Consider the following 22086-nt stretch of genomic DNA (forward strand, 5'->3'; position numbering starts at 1 on the left):
ACTTTTTTTAATGTTTATTTATTATTGAGAGACAGAGACATAGCATGAGCATGGAAGGGGCAGAGAGGGGGGAGACACGGAATCTGAAACAGGCTCCAGGCTCCGAGCTGTCAGCACAGAGCCTGACGCGGAGCTTGAACCCACAAACTGTGAGATCATGACCTGAGCTGGTCAGACGCTTAATGGACTGAGCCCCCCAGGCGCCCTGAACTAGCGCCACGTTTAATCTAAATGTCAATAAGGCTGGAATTTGTCGAAGAGCCGTTGGAATATTTTAGCGAGTGCCACCGTCTCTGCCAGAGTTTCCCAGAGCATGTTTTGCTGACCTCCTAGTTCTTAGCTTTGTTCTATTTAACAAACCTCTGACGTGGAGACTGCCAGTCAACCAGGGTTCCCTTAAGAGTTTGTTAAGAACAAAAATGACCAAACAAGCCTTTTATCATTAGCAAGTACACACAAGCTAACAGTGCCTAATGACCTGCCAGAAGGAGCTGGAGTAATAAATGCTCCCTATTTTTGTCAAAGGAATTGGTGCTGATAACTGTGTAACTAGGCTTGTAACAGTGGACATAAAGAAGACTGGATTTTCTTCACACTCACATGTGCCAGTTCTGAACTGATTGCTTCTGAGCTCCACGTTCAAACTTCAGTACTACTTCTGAGAAAAGAGACCGAATTCCTTTAGTGATTTTTCCATTTTGGTAAGCATGCTGTCTCTCTCAGTAGAGGGCACTGGAATGACTTTGCAGGAGGAAAGGGCGAATCTTGCTGGCTCAGGCTGCTGGTCGTTGTGGTGGGTAAGCAGTGAGGGTGCGAGGACACCCGGTGGCAATCTGTCCCACTATGTGCCCAGAATGCCCCGTCTCTCTGTGACCTGGCAACCTTGCCTCGCTCTGGGGACCAGCTTCCCGTAACCCCCCACCAGGGAGACCACACTCCAGGCCTCTGGCCTTCAGTGGTGCCCAGACTCCCTCACGTGCTTGCTTCCCCAGAGTTGATCTCCTGGGGTCCTTTCCTTGAGGTCAGAGAGAGTGACAGGCAGGCCACCTGCCTGCAGTGTGGGGTTCACACTACGAAGATAGCATTGAGTAGTTGTGACAGAGGCTGTATGGCTCACAAAGCCCAAAATATCCACCATCTGGCCCTTTACAGAAAGTTTGCTGATCCCTGTTCTAGTCTAATAGTGGAAACGAACAAATAAAAATACAAAATAAAAAAACCAAATAAACGCAAAGCATCTATTTAAATAACTGGGTTGCTCTAATAAATGTGGTATGTTATTCTTTGCTTTTTTTTTTATGTTAACCATAAGGTTTTTCATGAACATGTATTTTATGAATAAACTCTCAGTACAAATTATGGATTTTAAAATAGCTCCTCCTATGATCTGTGTTACTCAGCAATAAGAACGGCCGTAGATGTTGGATTTGTACCCTGCTTGCATTTTGATTCCCTTATCACTCAAAAAAGCCAACAAGTATTATTTGAAGGTATGGAGTTTTTTGTCTGTATGTTTTATTTTTTGTTTTGCAGTTAAGTCCCTAACTATGGCAACCTTTATCAACTCCCAGAAAAAAGTCCAGCTTTCATAAAGATAGAATGACCTTTTCGTTTGTGGGTAGTGTATTTTATAAAATCAGACAGGATTTCAGAGCTATTTTAATATCTGTTTTTCCCTTCTCCCTGCCTGAACTTTGGTTGTTACCTTCTTTCTTTACTCTCATTCCCCATTTTATTGGAGTCAAGGTTGCTGGGTGAAGTGATAATGGAGTTAATTCTGTTTTTCCCTGGACTCTAATTTTTCTTGAGATTCTATGGATATAAACACTATCGCATTCTAAGTTTCCTCCCAAAACATTGGTATACAAATCTCCAAAACAAAATTTTTTTTAACGTTTATTTTTGAGAGAGAGAGAGAGACAGAGAGCGAGCGGTGGAGGGGCAGAGAGAGAGGGAGATACAGAATCCAAAGCAGGCTCCAGGTTCTGAGCACAGAGCCCGACGCAGGGCTGGAACCCACTAACTGTGAGATCATGACCTGAGCCCAAATCGGATGGAACCACCCAGGTGCCCCGACACATTTTTTTTTTTTTTTTGCATCTCACAGCATTATTCAAATGTTAATTCTCCTAGTTATCAGTTATTTATCTCTTGTAAATGTGGTACAATTCTTACTAAATAGGGATTCATTATGGTAAATTGCAATACAAGACAACTTTTAGGCTTCAGAAGCCTAATGAGGGGAAATAGCCTGTTTGAATATGGTAACAGATCAAGGAAAAACATGTATGTGGGAATCCATGGTCTTTTCTTTGCAAACTTATTATTTTTTTTTAAACAAAATGTTTTTCCTATTAGGGTCGCAGCACTATTAAGGTAATCAGTTGATATTTAGTATTTTTAACCTTTCAGAGAAAACATTTCCACTTTTAAAAAACTCATTTAAAAGATTTTTAAGATTTTTAAAAAGATTATAAAGATGATGAAAAGGTCTTTCACCGCTACATGGCATGTAATAGCTGTCAGATTATTTTTTTCCAAATTGTTTATTAGCACAGGTTAAATAAAATTCTTTTAAAAATTAGTATTGGTAAGTACCGTATTCAAGGTATGGGACAGAAGTGATATAGACACATGTTTATTTCTTGAAATTTCCCTAAGGACCTTGAAGGTAGGAACCTCATCTGATTTTGCTTTACACTGTTTTCCTAGCACCTAGCTCACAGCAGGTGCTCAGTAACTATCTACAGAATGAATAGTTTATTTCTCATGTCTCCTTAAGCCAGGAGATACCTCATTCCATCAACTACCCTTTCATTCTCCAACCTCTCCTTCTCTACTGTCTATTGACCCTCAGCAAAATTGAGCATGCTGATCAAGCAAAACCCTTCTGCTCAGCCAGTCTTCAGCCACCTGCCCTCTGTCCTACCTACTTCTCTTCACAGCCAAACTATAAGGCATTCTTAGAAATAAGAGGGGCACCTGGGTGGCTCAGTCGCTTAAACGGCTGACTTTAGCTTGGGTCATGATCTCGTGGTCTGTGAGTTCGAGCCCCGCGTCGGCCTCTGTGTTGACGGCTCGGAGCCTGGAGCCTGCTTTGGATTCTGTGTCTCCCTCTCTCTCTGCCCCTCCCCTGCTCACACTCTTGTCTCTCTCAAAAATAAATAAACATTAACAAAAAAAAAAAAAAAAAAAAAAGAAAGAAAAGAAATAAGAGAACTGTGGTAGGGAGACTTATTTTGGTCTCATAGAGGTCCCAGCTCTGACCTTTGCTAAAAGTCCTTCATCCCAGGGATGGAAAGAACAGAAAGATTTCCCCACAGCTCATTTATACCTTCCTGAACCCGGGACTGGGTGTGTAGAAATTATCCATACCTCTGCTCAGTGACAGCTTTGAACTCTAGAAGTGCTGCCATAAAGGCCTGTCCTCCAAACGGATTCTGACTGATGACCATTTTCATATAGTAGATGTGCTGCAGTCAGAATTGAGGACACAACCTGAGTGTGCAGTTGTATATGAGGTGGTGATTGTGGCATCTTCTGTGGCCTGAAGAATTACTTGATGAAGTAAAAGGAAGTTTAAGAAATATTAAAAAAAAGTCTCCCAACTCTGTATAAAGTGGTATTTTACGAAGAGCACAAACTGGAATACACAAAATGAGAATTGAAACTAAACAGAACTTGGGGCACCTGGGTGGCTCGGTCGGTTAAGCGTCCGACTTCGGCTCAGGCCATGATCTCACGGTCCGTGAGTTCGACCCCGCGTCGGGCTCTGTGCTGACAGCTCAGAGCCTGGAGCCTGCTTCAGATCCTGTGTCTCCCTCTCTCTGTGACCCTCCCCCGTTCATGCTCTGTCTCTGTCTCAAAAATAAATAAACGTTAAAAAAAAAAAAAAAAAAAGAAACTAAACAGAACTTTGGGTGTTGTCTAGGACTTTACGCTGACTCTATGCCATATTGTTGTGGTGATCCTTCACATCTTAAGCCCAGGAAAAAAGAGTAAAAGGAATTTCAAAATGACTTTAAGGGGCAATTAATGTATAACAAAGTGACACTTTGAGAAGGAGACAGTAATATCTATCCATATTATCTGCTTAGAGATTTGTATCAAGCTTAGCAGTGATCGAACCAGTTTTTTGAAAACATGACATAAATTATGATCCTGATGGTTAAGTGTCGACTCAGAACCGACCCAAGTTTTGAACTGCTGATTCCCTTTTCCTGCAGATATGGCTAACATATAAAATGTGTCAGATTGTGCAACTGACTAGTTGCACATACAATTAAACTAGTGATATTAGGAAATGACTTTAAGATAAACTGTCAACAGCTCCCTTAATAAATGTGAAAACACAAATCTCTTGGACAAAAATACAAATTTTAAGCAAGAACATTAAAAATTTGCAGACCAAATACCGAAGAACGATTGTTTACACTTAGATTATAATATTGACTTGATGATGATGTAACTGTGTTTCAATCTTGTATCTAAATGATAAAAGATTCAATTCACTTACTGGCCTGCACTGATTATACCAAAAACAAAAACCTCCAAATGATCCATAGACTGCTTTGACAGGATTTGCTTTAACCCAAAGAGTAACTTCCAAGAAAAAGTCACATACACAGATCTCAGAACAGAAATGTAAAAATCCATCAAAGAAATCACCCTCAAGAGAATAACAGCCTTATTGTGTTATTGTACTATCTTTTTAGGATATCACCAATTTTTGATGACTCACATGACAGGTTTTTAAGATCTAGTGGAAAGAATAGGTACACTTAGCCTAAACTCAGTGTATACATGGTCTCCTTGGGCTTATACATGTGTCTTTGTTCACAGAATATTCACACTTTGGGCCACTGGGTAAGTCACACAAACCTTTTGGCTTCAATATTCTCATTTGTAAAATGGGGACAGTATCTACGAACATCATTTCCCAGGATTACTGGCTAGATGAATTAGTTAGAAAATGGTATTGATGCAAATTAATAAAATTAAGCATTCTTATTCATTTTATGTGCTTTTACTTTTTTTAATGCTTAGTAAGTTTTGAGAGAGTATGCACACACATGAGCAAGGGAGAGGGAGACGGAGGATCTGAAGCGGGCTCTGCATGGACAGTAGAGAGCCCGATGTGGGGCTCGAACTCATGAACCCCAAGATCATGCATGACCTGAGCCAAAGTCAGATACCTGGGCGTCCCTCATTTCATGTGCCTTTTTTAGTATTATTTTTGAGAGGGAGACAGTGCAAGCAGGGGAGGGGCAGAGAGAGAGGGACACAATCTGAAACGGGCTCCGGGCTCCAAGCTGGAGGCGCAGAGCCTGATGTGGGACTCAAACTCACCAACTGTGAGATCATGACTTGAGTCGGCCATACGCTTAACTGACTGAGCCACCCGGCAACCCTTATGTGCTTTTACTAATAAAAGCTTATATAACTGACAATGCAATAAAGTAAAAGAAGTAACCATATCTGGCTATCTAATGATTTAGAAATGGTTTCAAAGCTTTTTATCATCAATTAGTGTCAGCTCACAAAGCTCTGGGAAAGCAAATCATCTTTGAGAAGACTCATCTTCCACACAATTAATAACCTCTCAATTTCTCCAAAGCCAATAAGATAATTCTGAAAGAAAGTAATCCTCTTTTCTTGATCCCTTAAAATTTAAAATGTAGTTTTAACCATATCTTCAATCAGAGTTTCATTGTGTACCAGCTACGGTAGTTCCTTAAAACCCAAGTTTTAAATACTGGTTTCTTTTCTGCCCATAACACAGATATCATATTTATATATTACCAGTAACACAGAGGATGTCTTGGTGTAGAACATTTATTTATTTATTCCATGAAACACTCAAAGTTTAGGTCAGTGGGAAATAGTTTTAATCAAAGAATTGTACAATTTCTTCCCACATATCTTGCTTTGTATTAGGAAATGACATTGCGATCCATTTCACTAAAATATTACAAAATATTTACAAGAAAATATTAAAATAACTCAAACACAAAAGGCCAAGATGGGGTAAAATAAACTGTTTTTCTGAAATCTCTACTCCAGTGCCCACAGCACACAAGAAGAGAATCATAACAAATAAGTAACAAAGATCCCCCGATCACGTTTCCAAAGAACTGGAGAAGGGGAACAAACGGGATGAAAATGGTGGTATGAAGGGAATGGATGTTAGCAGCACGGCTTCAATAACCAATCTATTCTGAATGAAATAACTCTGTCTTATATGCAAAAAATTCTGAACAAGGCTAAATTTTAGGATATTCCTTGAACTGAAATTTAAAAATACCCTGACAGTGAAAGCAGCTCTTTCACTAAGTTTAGTAAGAGCCTCTTTCCCCACGAACCACTCATGTGAACAGAAACCTGTTCTGGCATTAAAAGCTGTCACAGTAGCCCTTCCATTTCTTTCATGAAAGCTTCATAAACATCATCCTTAGTTTGCACTGAGACCGGGACAGATGGACCAGATTTGGGGGCTGCTTTGGCAAGAGGCACAGCAGAATCATCCTCTGACTTTCTTTGGGGAGCAGCAGCGGCCCCTTTATTCTCCCGACGTACCCTCAACGCAGTGGGCACGAATCGAGTAATCTCTGCCTTGGGATTGGTGATCTGTGGCTTGGCACTGATGGTTGCGGTGGCTTTCTTCTCAATGGTGGCTGCGCTTGTATCATCCGCCTTGGGTCGCTGAATCAAGTTGGGTGGAGCACTTAGAACCCCCGGGTTCGGCAAGGGAGCTGGTGGGAAAAGCCCAGGTGGGGCAGGTCCAAGTGGAGGCACCAAAGGTGGGCGCATCATGCCAGGACGGGGTGGAGGGATACCTAAACGAAGGCGAAAACGGGCTGATGAATACTACGTGAGGCCATTTTAACCATTAAAGATGTTAAAAACACAGGTTGACAGTTTTTTAAAAATGGGCAATTTAGAAAAAATAAGCTAAAATCATGCTGCTTGCTATTTGAAACTCAGGAATACTTTTTGATAGGAAGGAATATTTTATCATGAAATTGTATTCACTTTCTTTTTTTTTTTTTTTTTTAACGTTTATTTATTTTTGAGACAGAGAGAGACAGAGCATGAACGGGGGAGGGTCAGAGAGAGAGGGAGACACAGAATCTGAAACAGGCTCCAGGCTCTGAGCCATCAGCCCAGAGCCCGACGCGGGGCTCGAACTCACGGACCGCGAGATCGTGACCTGAGCCGAAGTCAGCCGCTTAACCGACTGAGCCACCCAGGCGCCCCAGGAAATTGTATTCACTTTCAGTCTGTGTCCCTGTACTTATGTTTTCTTCCTCTCAGAGTAATGTACTATTTTAATCTATAAAGTTGACAACACCAACTGGTTTCAAGTAGGATGTCACCTTTGTCAAATTTCAAATCTGACAGCCCAAGACACTATACTAGCTGTGTAATGCAGATACTATCAAGGCCAAGGTTGGGGGTTTCATTCTCATGCGTTATTTACTGATTTTCACACCATTCCTCCCCTGAAAAAAGTAGCCCAATGGGCAGGAAATGTAATTCTAACCTTGGAATGAGAGAACGTAACTAATCACAGTATGTAACCACCACTGGAAAAGAATTCGTGTCCTTTTGATGGTTCAGACATACCATTGTCATTTACCCAGAACCTCCAGATTATTTTTCTTCAAACACCACTTTTAAGATTGAATACAAAGTACCAAGTTTCACAGAACCTAAGATGCTATTACTTATACAGACTCATAATTATTCCGGATACCACTGAGAATCCGGGGAGCTTAAAAGGCGGCTTTCACACTAAACCGGGAGTCAATGTAATAAACTAGAAATACACATACCACACAAACTAAGAGTGCAAGGAAATCTGCATATTTCACACTGATACCGGTTAAGAGAAGAGGGGGAATCTGCCTTATAATTTTAAACTTTAAATTCATACTCATGTAAATAAATGGAATGACTTCAGAATTAGAAGCGTTGCCTGTCCCTGTCTGTGCAAAACACCTTACTCAAATGGAGAATTTAATCCAAGGTGGTCTTTGGCTGGGAAAAATCCTTCATACGACAGACAGAATCCAATGCAAATACCCTTTGGAAAAACTCAACTTCAACCTACGCCAAAAGCGATTTAAAAACATTTTAGAGGGGCGCCTGGGTGGCTCAGTCGGTTAAGCACCCTACTTCGGCTCAGGTCATGATCTCACGGTCCGTGAGTTTGAGCCCCGCGTCAGGCTCTGGGCTGATGGCTCAGAGCCTGGAGCCTGCTTCCGATTCTGTGTCTCCCTCTCTCTCTGCCCCTCCCCAGTTCATGCTCTGTCTCTCTCTGTCCCAAAAATAAATAAATGTTAAAAAAAAAAAATTAAAAAACAAAAAACAAAAAAACATTTTAGAATACCTCTTGACTTCAGGATATCGAAATGTGACAATATGCCTTAGAGCAGGATGAAGTATGTGGTAGTCAAATTTTTGTAGTATAAATCAAAAGCTTTACCTGGAGGCGCAGGGGGAGGTAGCCTTGGTGGGGGTCCCCGAGGAGGAGGGCCAGGAGGCAGACCTGGAGGTGGACCTGGGGGAGGACCAGGGGGCCGGCCTGGGGGTGGGCCTGGAGGTAAAAGTCGGGGTAAAGGCCCTCGGAGCCCTGGCATTCCAGGTGGTCTCAGGAATGGAGGAGCTCCTGTAAAGAGAAAAACGGCAAATTAGCATAAGACAAATAACATGAAGTAGGTAACTGTGGTATAAAGGTAACTCCGATGTGGTCTGACTTATCATTTTAACTTGAAATCAGGTAACTTCAAAAACTGACCAAAACATTATGGAAACTGAATTCATTCAACAAATATCTGAGCACCAGATAGGGTAGTAATTTTGTTATGGATCATTTCTCTTTATATCCCAGCACTGAAAAAAACCATACTCAGTCACAGCTCTGCTGGGCTAGACATTGTACAAAGATGAGAAGAATTCTTAAATGTCCAAAATAAAGCTGAAAATGGAATACAGAGCAGGGTGCTTTAAGAATTCCCCTGAAACACAGTAAGATATTGACAAGGACCACTGAAAAGGGCGTAAGATAGGTAATTTGCTTTTGCACCACCAATTGGAAAAGGATAAACTCAAGTGAAAAAACTTAACTGGCCAACTGCAGGATGAACAACTATAAAATCATAAATGGCCAAGAAGTTCGCATTTTAAATAAACTTCTTATACTGGTATGCCAAACTACATTAATACTGATCACTTTTATCTCTGAAGACTGACATCCAACAATTCCCAACCAAAGAAGGATACTTGATAGTATTTACTGTGCCCTAGTCTCACTAGCTATCAATTTAGAATTCGGCCAACCTGTCATATTAAAAAGCAGTACTAAAGAAACCCCCAGTTTCGTATTCAGTTTCTGCCTGCGAACGTCAGAAGTAAAGAACCCTGAAAAAAGAAGACCTTTGGAGAAAAAGACGGCTGTCGTAAGTACTATACATTGCAAACAGTGCTGTAGGAATAAATCGTACTTATCCTTTCTCTCTTAGGGTATCAGGAGAAAACATCAGCACTAATGATGTATATTTTTGAAATGACTTCATCATTCTAATCACAGAGAGATGTAATTATTTTTCACAATACCGAAGTGCTAATTTACCTGGAGGTGGTCCAGGAGGAAGGCCAGTAGGTGGTCCAGGTGGCCGTAAAGGTGGAGCAGGGGGTGGTCCAAGAGGAGGTGGTCCTGGCATGGGAGGTGCTTGTATCTGAGAAGGAGGAACAGACTGTGGGGGAGCTTGCTGCTGTGAAGAGGCAGCAGATGTGCCATCAGAAAGAGATTCCTCTTTATGCTGTTTCTGTGATTGCTTTTCCGCTTCAGAATCATCAGAATCATCTTCATCATCATCCTCTGAAAATTCTTCTACTTCTCGTCCCTCCTCTGGGATTTCCTGACCTAAAGGAAATTTTAAACCAGGTAAATGGGACTGATTCATTTTTTACAGTCTGCAAAAAAGTGATGCCTGAAGACACATGCTCAATTCAGTGTTTTCTTACAATTATCTCAATAGTCTTCTTCAGTAAAATACTTAGATGTGGAAGAATCAAACAGTATTCCACTCATCTATGTTAGTGGAGCAGAGGGAAATAAGCCCAGGCTTTTGGACAAGACCGACCTGGATCTAAATGCCAGTGTAACAACTTACTAGCTGGGCAACTCTGGACAGCTTACCTTAATGTCTCCAAACCTAAAACAGGATTTATTATTTACTTTAGGGTTGCTGAGACACTAAATGGGAAACCATATGTAAAGGAACTAGCAGGAGGCAATATCCAAAAGGTGATTTCACGCCTCTTTCCCAGTTTTACCTGCCATTCGAAGCATCATGGCTTGAAGAGGAGTCAGCTCCTTCATGTTCTTCTTTTTCTTCCTTGATTTTCCAGGCATATCTGCAAATCTTACACTCAGACCTTAGGGGCCAGGGGAGGGAGAGAATGGGGTAGATCAGGAACAACAAAATTCAGTAAATGCTTACTATATAATGCTATAAAGCACCAGATATGATGGCTGCCCACTATTTGGCAGAAGTTAAGTGCTGAAAGAGCCATATAAAAGGTAATAGAAGAAGTGCCCACTGGTGGTAAACATATGCAATTGTGATTTCAAATCCATCAATTTTAAAAACTTGAAGAATACCATCAATATCTTTATGCCTGTAAAACTGAAAACCCTGATAAGAGACAGTTCTCTCTAAAAATATAAATTACAAAAATTGGCCAGAGATAAGACCAGAATTTATAGAATTGAAGTGGTAGTTAAAAATCTTTTTTTAACCTGGCCCAAATAATTTTTACAAGGAACTTCAGGCAAATGTGGGAGTTACAGAAATTTCCTGTAAAAGGGCACAGGAAAAGATAGAATGCAATCCAGAACTCATGAAGCCAGCACAACCCTGATACCAAAACTAACCTACTATAAAATACAGTTGACCCTCGAACAACATGGGTTTGAATTGAGTGGGTCCACTTATGCATGGATTTTTTTTGTGATACAGTACAGTACTGTAACTGTACTTTCCTTATGAATTATTCACACTATTTTCTTTCCTCTAGCCTACTTTATTGCACGACTGTAGTATATAATACACGCAACAGACAAAATGTGTGTTCATCAATGGTTTGTGTTATCAGTAAAACTTCTGGTCAGCACTAGGCTATTAAGTTTTGGGGGAACCAGAAGTTATGCACGGATGTTCTGATTGCACACAGGGTCAGAGCTCCTAACCCCGGTGCTGTTACACCCACCTGTATAACCAAACAGAATCTAACAGTGTTTTAAAAGAAAAATACATCATAAACATGTAGGGTTGGCTCCAGAAACGCAAGGTGAGGTTTAACATTAGAAAAGCCATGAATATAGTTCATTACATGAAACAACTTAAAAACCATAACAACATCCCAACAGATGCTTAAAAATATTTATTACAAAAACTCTTAGCAAAGTAGGACTAGAAGGGACCTTTTTAACCTGATAAATCAAGCTATCTACTAGACGCTATTAAACATGTTGCCAAAGGGTACAACATTGGAAGCAATCTTTGTTGGTAAACATTTACAAAGTTCCATGTGGGCAGGGCTTTAGTTGTGTTCACTTTGTATTCTTTGTCTAGGAAAATTCCTTGCATACAGTACAAAATGAACAAATATTAGGTGAATGTCAAATCATAGTTAGGATAGCCACTTTCAGCACATGTACACTGATGAGTATGTATGAGTAACAAAAGGTGGCAGGAAAAGGGAAAAATGAGGCAAAGGATCACACAATGCCAGAGAAAAATGGAGCTGCTGTGGCTCTAAGGACTTGCTGTTTTTGAGTGCTAGCTCCTATGTAAGTCCTCCATAACTTTTCGTTACCAGCTCTATACACCCCTTTAACCAAGTTTTTTGGTTTGCAACCATGATTTTTAAGAAATATCAGAGGAAAGATCTGTCATCATTATAAATACATCAGTAGTATTACTAACCATAATACTAACCATAAATATGGTATTGTAGGTTACAAAAACAATTTTAAAAGAAACTGCAAGACTACAGAGGTGTGAGAGATTATTATACATTTTGCACTGCTCAGTTTCTATCATGATGCTTAACATTTTCTTGATGAATATCATAACTACTTTTTAAAAGTACATGTAACTCAGTCCGATTTTGTAATAATCAAATGGACACATAACCTACATTTTGGATGTTTCCATTACATCATGACTCACTTGCAAGTGTACCTGAATTATAATTGTGGTCTGGTTCATGTGAAGACACAATGAACACAGAAAATTTAAGTTATTTAAACAGACTTATTAACAAACAAACAAACCAACAATGTGAATATGGCTTTCTCAGTATGGTTGTGTGCTTATTCTCCTTTTTTCCTACACATCCCCATAAAAGTACATCCTCATGCTGTTGAAATAGTTATTTTTCTCCCCAAGTGGACTTTATTACATAGGCTTCTTTATTACATACACTGCTTAATTTATTTTTCCATCACAAACATCCACCGAGTACTTAGTATGTGTCAAGAACTTTTAAGATTGAGATATAAAGATGAATGGAGCTATGATCCTTCCTTTCAAGATATTCACAATTATTTTTACAGATGTATTAATAAATCAAGACCTTTGCCTTGTGTATTTATTGATCAATACCATGGACCTTTCATCAGCACATACCTGACTTTTTTTCTTCATTGTTGTCTCTTTCATTATCATCACGGTGCACAAATTCGTCCCCTTCACTTTCTCCATCTGATCTGTCAGTGTCGCTGTCATCAGTACTGTCATCATGCTTATCTTGATCCATGTCCTCAGGATACCCATCATCTTCACTGGTGCTGGAAACATCGTCGTCATGACCCCGTTGAGCTGACAAAGTAGGAGGGAGCAGGAAACAAGTATTACTATTGGATCCTCCACATACACACGGGGTCTCAGAGCACAGAAAACTATTATTTAACTCAGAATGACCTACCTGTTTCTGTAGGTTCTGTATATGAACCTACAGATTCTGGTTCTGTATATGAACCAGAAAGATTCTGTATATGATATGAGCTGTTCATACCGTCTAACAATATTTCCATATGGTAACAGTTTTAAAATCTTTTTGATAACGTAAGGTATTTTTTAAAAGGTTTAAATTTGAAAACAAATTCTATATGTGGAAACTTGGATGCACACACATATACAAGATATTTGTTTATATAGAGAACATATAAAACTATGTTCTAGTCTGATGGCAATAAAACTGAAAAGGAAACAAGTATCTGAATCTTAAGGGATTGTTAGTAAGAAGGTGACATCTCTTAATAGAGCCTATTTTAAAACACAATAAACATTTCTATACTTCCTTATGTACGATGCTTTTACTTAAGTAAATTCTATGACTTATCCATCTGTTAGTATGTACATGTAATCCCCATTCATTTTCCAAGTTCTGAGGATGGTAAACAAGATATTAAACAGGGCCAGCTTAAAAAATGACGGTAGAAAGGTTGTTAAAAGCAAAAGAAACAGTCATTCCTTACCAAGTTCCGGACTATATAACATGTCTTCATCCCGCCTACGAGGGGGAAGATCTAGAGCAAAGCCCACTTTACGGCCATACATTTGCAAGACTTGAGGAGGTGGTGGGCCAGGGGGAGGACCAGGAGGTTTTCTGCCAGGGGGCAAACGTGGAACACCATGACCGAGAAGAGGAAGTATAGAAACTGCCCGCGTTGGAGGTCTATGAAGAAAATTTTACAGTTACCACGTTAATAATGAGAAGATATTTATTTCCTCTTTTCAAACATTTTTAAGGGATTTCTTCATATTTAATCAGGCGGGGCACCACTTACATTCACATTGTCTTTCATTTCCACTACAATAATTTTGGCACTGGATAGTCAAAAGGTACTTTTAATAAATGCTATCTGATTATGCTACCGCTTCCTTACCCATAGGCTGAGGTCTTTTTAAGGATGGAGGGTGGCTGGGCACCAGGAAGTGGAATGTCCTGGATCAGAATGTTGGAAGGAGCATGCGGCATATCTGGCAAGGGAATACTCTCCACTTCCACATGCTGAGCATTCTGAAACAAAATTTTTCAATGGTATGGTAAGAGCAAGCCACAAACTCAACACTAAAAATTCACCACCTGCTGCTTCATAAACTGGATTGACTTTCCATTTAACATAAGTATCAGGAAAAAATATCAATACCAATATTTGTCAATATTTCCAAAACCTGTCAATGAATGGAAAAAAAAATCCTTATCACCTCTAAAAGAGACAAGCTCTGCTGCTCTTCTCCCTCCTATCATCAACTTATCCTTTTGGGTTATGGTTTGAAATAGCTGTTTATGGAAATCCAACTATTAAAAGTATGTAGCACCAAAGCCACCCTTTTAAATGTTCTGGATGATAAATAGCACTTACCAATTAACTTAGAAATAGCATATAACCCGTGGAAGAGCTTGGGTTTCTAAAGTTAGTCTGCCTTCGTTGAATTTCTGCCACACACTAGCTGTGTGACTAAGCAAAGTTACTTTAGTTTCCTTATCTGTAAAGTGGGACTGATACTACCTACTTTATAACAACTATATCACTTTTTTTTTTTTACATTTTTGAAACAAAATTCACAGTGAAATGTATAAATTCTGTTTTGACAAATGCATATAGTTCATATTCCTGTCGATCCCTAACAATATCCCATAGCAACCACTGTTATAAATTTTTTCATCCACAGATTGGTTTTGCCTATTCTAGAATGTCATACAAATGGAATAACTATGAAAGAAGTTCAACATGTTTTGACACATATCCATGGAAAAATTTTTTTATCCCATGTGGTTTTGAGTATCAGTAGGTCATTCTTTATTGCTGAGTACATTCAATTTTATAAATATACTAGTTTGTTTATCCATTCTCCTATTAATGGACATGTGGGCTATTTCCAGTTTTTGGCTATTACTGTGTTGGCAGATGGATTAATTTCTCTTGTGTAAATATGTAGCATTAGATTTGCTGGCTCATGGAGAAGGTGTATGTTTAGTTTGACAAGAAATTGCCAAGGGGCACCTGGGCGATTCAGTCGGTTAAGTGCCTGACTTCAGCTCAGGTCATGATCTCATGGTTCGTGAGTTCGAGTCCCACACCCGGCTCTGTGCTGACAGCTCAGAACCTGGAGCCTGCTTTGGATTGTTTGTCTCCCTCTCTCTCTCTGCCCCTCCCTGGCTTGTGCTCTCTCTCCCAAGAATAAATAAACATTAAAAAAAAAATTGTCAAGAGGAAGAATATGACCAATTCTCACACTGTCAATTTTAAGAGCAAATCTAAAAACATTTTAGTTTCTCTAAAACTTGATTACCTTGACAGCATCAAAATATTGGCTAAGTTGAGCCCTCTTCTGTTCGTATTCTACTTCTAGCTTTCTCAATTCTTTGTAAATATCCGGATTCTCTTTTTCATAGAGTCGTAGAATACGTTCAAAGGTTTCACGCAGCTTTTTACGCTTGTCTTTCAGCACCTTCTCATTTAACTGTGGTTGCTGCACTGGGTTAAACTCTGAGAGAAAAGAGTAGATATTCAAATTAAACACAAAAACTTGTTTCATTTAGGTTATCAACTAACTATATAATTTAATATAATCTCCCTATATGCTAAAACTTTTAAAAGGGACCTAGACCAGGTATATACTTCTAAAATTTATTATAAAGTACAACAGACATTTGTTGAAATTCCACCCTTTTAAGATAGCCATTAATTTTACTTTCTTTTATAAAAACAGCACCTAATTGATTTCATCATCACTGTAATAAAAATCGATTTTCATTCCCTTACGCTAACAACTTGCTATATAGTGAGGCTTCAGTCAGACCAGACTCTGTCCTTTAATTCGGAGATCCTGGGCACTTTACTTGAATTCTATGATCTTTAACTTCTTCATTTGGAAAATGGGGACATCAACTACTTTACAACAAAGTCTGATGACTTAATGGGATCACAAATAAAATATCCAGTGGTGTCTACCTCACCACTTAATTATTTTTATAGTGGACTGGTGTCTAGTTACCATACAATCCTTTCTCTTTCCATGTATTCAACATAGGGCTTCATTTCAAGTCTTCTGCCCCAAGAGGGATTATCAGCACAAGACTCCCAGGCTTGCCTGGTCAATTATACCTGCCTCCCTCCACTCCCCCTGCCAGTGACTGACTCAGAGATCAAATGGCACATGATCCAAACTGAAACTAGATACTTCTCTGAGATTTTAAATGTGGATGTGGAGATTTTAAGTGTGGATCCCTCACAGGAGGGATAAAATAAACCTAAAGCTGAGACCTTGTGTCCCACTAATTCCACACACACATATTTCACCTTCCATCCCAAGAAGTTCATTAGCAATATACTGAATGAGGCTAACAAGAGAGTAGACCAGACAAATACATGAGAGCTTCCCTCTGGGATTTACCAACTATGGGAGTCAATGTACATATTTTTTCTGCCTAAACTAGTTTATACTGAGTTTTATAAACTGTGTTAAGTTTTATAAATTGTAATTAGAGCCCTGATCAACAGTGTTCCCTTCTTTTTTTACAGATAGCAAGTTTAATTATCTTCTTCCCTAAATCCTATTAACCTTGGTGATTTATTTGGAAGATACAGTCTTACATCACACACTATTCTTAGTGTGATTAATACAAGTGTTGAATGCCTGAGTTTTAATCCCAGCTTGCCACTTCCTAACAGCACAACCTTGAGTAAAGTATGTGCCTGAGTTTCCTCACTCATAAAACAGGTGGAACACACCTACCCAAAAGCTGTTGCAAGGGTTAAATAACATCTGGAAAAAAATTGGTAAATAGCAAGATAAGAGCTCAATAAACCTCAATTGTGACTATTATCTCCTTTAAAACCACAAAAATCATTGAAGTCATGTTAATAGGTAATGTCTTGACATCTCAGGGACAGCAACTGTCCATAGTAATATTTAACGCAGAGGCAACAAGTGGGATCAGTTACACATGAACTGGGAAACATCTGGGATCACGCAATCTGACCCAGAACTCTTGCCCCAGCTAAATGCACAAGATTTGCCACATTATTTAACAAAACTTCTAATACCATAATCCCACATAACTGGATTTTAAAAATTCATTTAATGTATTGTTGAGACCCACTGTACCTCTTTTGCTTACTATCTGATTTTTGGCAAACCACTAAAACTGGGAACCTTTGCTAACAAAACTTGGAAAAATCATTTCATTATGCAATTAAAAAAAAAAGGTAGAAGCAAATGTCCATGAACAAATAAATGGATAAAGATGTGGTATATACATACAATGGAGTATTACTCGGCAATCAAAAAGAATGAAACCTTGCCATTTGCAATAACATGGATGGAAGCAGAGTGTATTATGCTATGTGAAATCAGAGAAAGACAAATATCCTATGACTTCACTCACATGTGGAATTTATGATACAAAACAGATGAAGGGAAGCAAAAATAATACAAAAATAGGGAGGGGGACAAAACATAAGAGACTCTTAAATACTGAGAACAAATGGAGGGTTGCTGGATGGGGTGTAGGTGGGGGGATGGGCTAAATGGGCAAGGGGCATAAAGGAGGACACTTGTTGGGATGAGCACTGGGTGTTATACAGAGGGATGAATCACTGGCTTCTATTCCTAAACTCACTATATGCTAACTTGGATGTAAATTAAAAAAAAAAAAAAAATTAAAAAAAATAAAAATTAAATTAAAAAAAGGTAAAGGAGGCAGAAAAATAAAAAAATCCCATGTTCTGAATGGATCTTTGTGGGTTGGGATAAAATTTCCAGTGGTAGCATCACAGAGACAATTCTCAAGCAACTTTGATTCAAAGAAAGATAATAAGTTATTTGTATGATTCCAGTTATAAAAAAACTTGTGACACTGAAGATGCATATGAAGAAACTGGGTAAAATTACTCAAAGAAATGTGAAAAAAGGGAGAAATCCTAGTACGATATTCTATAAAATTAGATTTTAAGTATTTGATGACTTCTACCATCTTACTAAGTGGGTCAAGTGTCTGATCTTCTCATTGGGAAAAATGGGAAACTGATAAATTCATGGTGGGGTAATACTTAGATGTACATTGTAGTTGCCAAAATTAAAAACCAAAACAAACAAAAACCTCCAGAATTCAGTCTTGTCTGGAAAAAACAGGCTTTCATTTTTGAACTGGTCAAAACAGGCTTTCATTACTTCAATAACAATTAGTTCCAGCTAAATAAATGGGATTCATCTTACACTAGGTAAGATCTTCATGTGCAAATCGCTCCCTACCCCTCCATTTTATTCCTCCTGATACTAAAACTAAGCCTAACTGTCAAATGTCATCATGCTTTTGTTTTACTCATGCCTGTGCTGCTCTCCTCATTACCTGCTTGCCTGCCTCCATGTATAAGACTGTTATACCTGCTATGAAATCTAGCCTTTTATAAATTCTTACCCATTTCATCCAATTTCTCCATGTCTCGGATAATCTGTTTGGGATCCTTCATCTTTAAAACTGCAGCTCGTACCATCATGCGCTGTTTTTTGTTCTTAGAGAAACAAAAGAGCACTATGTCAAGAAACTGGACACCCATATGAGTTTTTATTTCCATTTGCATCAAGAATCTGAATCTATTTGAAATGAAGCCAAACTTCTCCTCGGTTTCTAATCTCGTTTCAACCACCACAACCAAAGCTATGTAATTTTTTGCTCTCAAATATTTCAACTTTAGACAAAAAGATAAATGACCATTACTATGTGTGCTTTCTTAGGCAAGTATTTCCTTCAATTTTGTGAGGTCTTTAGCAATTACTTAAAAAATCTTAGTATTTTTAAGCTTAATTCTAAAACTATATATTAGAGAAAAGTTTTGCAGATATGATACTGAACAATGAACTAAGAAAACCCCATTAAAAGCTATTAAAAATCTGCATTCTCTCAATGTGGTAAGGCATGATACTAAAAAGTAAATACTTTTTTATTCTGGGAAAACACTTTGCCACAAACTCGACAGCTACAAAATGAAAAAAAGGAACCCACAAAACTATTTAGAACCATATTTATTTCCATTCACTAATTCAGTAGCTTTTAACAGAGCAATATGCCTTAATAGCAAAAAGAAATTCCTTTCAAAGATATTTAACTCACTGGGAAAGATAATCAAACAGACAATGTTACAATAGCTCTTCATGAGCTTAACTGCAAAGTTTTTTCAGTTCTGTTTCCAAATATGGTATTTTGGCTTAGTAATTTTATGGTTTGTTAGAAGCAGTATGAAGTATCTTTCCTGACAAATAATTGTAAATATTGTTTTGAAATCCACTAATCCCAAACAGTAAGATGTGCCAAACACCACTACGGCTCATAGGATGCTTCTGAAATCGTACCTTCTTTAATTCTCTCTTCCGGGCTTCTTTTCCTTTAGAGACAGAGAAAACATAAAACTTTCAAATCTTGAACACTAACATTTTCTCCAACTTAATACAGATTAATTCTTATTGTGGGAGGTTGTCCTATGCACTCCAGAATATTTAGGAGCATTTGTGGGCTCTACCCATTAGATGCCAACAGCACCCTTTAATTATGTCAACCAAAGATATCTTGAGAAGTTTTTAAGCTTCTTAAAAAGTAACTATGAATCTGAAAGAAAAAGATGTCACTCTCTCTGCCCTTTCCCCCGATCATGCACACACTCTCTCAAAATAAATAAATATACTTAAAAAAAATGGGTACTATTTTTTTTGCATGTTTAAAGTTTTCATCATGTACTCCCAAGAACACTGGATAACTTCCTACAACTGACTCCTAGCACAGCTGGTTTTATAATTAAGGCATAATAGATTCTCTAATGTTTGCAATTTTATCACTCCTCTTCTTTATCATTCCATACTAATGGACACTTACGGGCTTGGTCTGTAGGGTTCATAAATTTTCCACTCTTGGTGGATGATGTAGATCTCCGTCCCATGTTGACAACTTGTATGATTTACTTGTTCATAAAAACAAAAAACAAAAAACAAAAACCTGCAAAGACAAAGAAATAGCTTATTTTTCCTCTATTTACAACGTGTCTTCCATTTTATGTTACAAAATTTCTACCAATCTCTTGAAAAGAAACACTCCTTTGATTATTAACTTTTTAAAATGGATCACAACAGACTGACTCTGTCAACTGAAAAGAATCAGAATATGCTTTGACAATATGGGGACAAATCATGCCTACGAAAAACCATTAGATCTTTTCCTACACCCTTGGTTTCTATTTAGGGTGAAAGGGGAATCAAAAGAGAATGGTGGTAATAACGTGAGTTCAAAAAAACAGACAGCTCACTCTTGTCTCTCTCCATGGTTTTTCTTGTCATGTATTCCCAACATCTTTAAGATAGTAAAAACTCATTAATTTAAGGCTATTTAATTCAGATTTCATTCTAAATCAGATAGAATTCTTGACTCTCAAGAGCTTAAAACATAACTAAAGGTGCAAATATTAAAAATGAAAAGTATTATATGCAGGAGTGTCCAAGAATGTCAAGACACACATTTTTACTAGTACCCACTTGATTCCTGATTTGTGCTTTTTACGATAACTGAAAGGGATGATCGTGCTTGAGAGAAAATATTTTGCAAGTCAAGATTTTTACTAATCTGAGACATTATTATATTACTTCTTTCTCTTGTTCCAATTAAGGTTTAACTTTTTAATGCTTACCCTTCCCAATAATAAAGTTGACAAATTTACTTTCTTTTGAAAGTAGACTTTTATTTATCTTTTTAAATTTTTTTTTACACATTTCTTTCTTTTTGAGAGAGAGAGAGAGAGAGAGAGAGAGAGCAAGCAGGGGAGGGGCAGAGAGAGGGAGACACAGAATCGGAAGCAGGCTCCAGGCTCCGAGCTGTCAGCACAGAGCCCGACGCGGGGTTCGAACCCTCAAACCGTGAGATGGTGACCTGAGCCGAAGTCGGACTCTTAACCGACTGAGCCACCCAGGCACCCCTGAAAGTAGACTTTTAAAGGGTGGGAAAGGGAAGATCATGAGATAAAATTTTTAGTAGCCTATATAAGTAATTATACCTCCCCTTCTTCCTCGTATGAAGATTGTGTCAAGAAAAGTTCACTAGTTAATGCCTCTTTCAGCAAGTGTTCAAATGCCTTGATTTCTGCTAAATGCTTCAAAGCTTTTCCAGCGGCAACTAATTCACCCTGCGCAGGATTTCCTTCACAGAAAAAACTGGGAGTCGGGGAGAAAGGAGGTGGGAACAAGCAACATTAGTAGAAATATAGGCTCCCGTAATCTTTGATGACTTGTATCTTTTTGCTGTTTTCTCAATTACCCTCAGGCTCCTGTTTTGACCTTCCTCTCCCGCAACTGTAACAAAGAACAGATACTAATTAAAGAGGATTTCTACAGAAGACCATGGAGCCTTAGTCTGCACGAACTACTTTTGGTTTAAAAGCAGAAACGACAGGGAAACTGGGCCACAAAACCGTGGGGAAACTAAATTTAACCGAAGAGGCAGCAGTGGGACGGAGCCCAGTTTACCAAGGGAAGCAACAGCAGCAGCAACTGCCGAAACCATAGCGACGGTTGACCCTGACTCGAGGTACAAGAAGACGTCAAATCTAAAGCAGCCGGTCAACGAGCACAGGCAGGAGGTGGCGCTAACTGACTCGGGTGAACAGCTGCTGAAACGCTGGAAGCCGCACCGCCCTTGGCTCGAAGATCCCCCGGTCCGCGACCCGGGAGACCCAACCGCGGAGAGGAAGAGCGGAGCTGACGGGCCTGGTGTCCCCGAGGCAAACGCGCGGGCCCGGAGAAGGGTCGGGAGAGATGATGGAACGGAGTGGAACAATCCTGCACACTCACACTTCTGCTGGGTTCCTGGGACTGCAGGAAGCGGGGATGGGACGATTCTTGGCCTCTTTTACCTCGTAGGGGCCTTCACCTCTGCCTCCCGGTCAGCAACCCTGCCACCGCCATCTTGAAACCTCGCGCCCCTCCGCCATCCTTACGTCACTTCCTATCCCTATTGCCGGAG

General features: G+C 39.1%; 1 protein-coding gene across 5 annotated transcripts; it reads right to left on the reverse strand.

Annotated features, from left to right (window-relative positions):
* Window positions 1-5817: 5817 nt before the first annotated feature.
* On the reverse strand, window positions 5818-22056 carry WBP11 (WW domain binding protein 11). 5 transcript variants are annotated; one of them, XM_042945874.1, is made up of 14 exons: window positions 21977-22056; window positions 21382-21416; window positions 21122-21278; window positions 19954-20073; window positions 19437-19468; window positions 18505-18598; window positions 15375-15571; window positions 13964-14097; window positions 13553-13752; window positions 12702-12893; window positions 10342-10443; window positions 9635-9928; window positions 8489-8671; window positions 5818-6836 (listed from the first exon to the last, which is right to left on the reverse strand). In XM_042945874.1, exons 4-14 carry the CDS (start codon window positions 20015-20017, stop codon window positions 6403-6405), a joined length of 1926 nt encoding a protein of 641 aa, XP_042801808.1. In that variant the 5' UTR covers window positions 20018-20073; window positions 21122-21278; window positions 21382-21416; window positions 21977-22056; the 3' UTR covers window positions 5818-6402. The 5 variants fall into 5 exon arrangements, with proteins under 5 accessions (XP_042801808.1, XP_042801804.1, XP_042801805.1 ...); XM_042945870.1 differs by having other exon boundaries at window positions 21915-22000; XM_042945871.1 differs by lacking the exon at window positions 21382-21416 and having other exon boundaries at window positions 21915-22000.
* Window positions 22057-22086: the final 30 nt, after the last annotated feature.

Source organism: Panthera leo, chromosome B4 (assembly GCF_018350215.1).
Source record: "Panthera leo isolate Ple1 chromosome B4, P.leo_Ple1_pat1.1, whole genome shotgun sequence".
Taxonomy (NCBI): Eukaryota; Metazoa; Chordata; class Mammalia; order Carnivora; family Felidae; genus Panthera; species Panthera leo.

What these genes read in the sequence shown, in the direction of transcription:
- WBP11 (XM_042945874.1), bottom strand. Translation starts at nt 20,017, where the DNA reads ATGGGACGGAGATCTACATCATCCACCAAGAGTGGAAAATTTATGAAC. An exon ending in TCCTCCTGGACCACCTCCAG is followed by an intron (nt 8,672 to 9,634) that starts GTAAATTAGCAC and finishes TTCTCTTTACAG; the next exon opens with GAGCTCCTCCATTCCTGAGA. An exon ending in ACCTCCCCCTGCGCCTCCAG is followed by an intron (nt 6,837 to 8,488) that starts GTAAAGCTTTTG and finishes GCCTTCGTTTAG; the next exon opens with GTATCCCTCCACCCCGTCCT.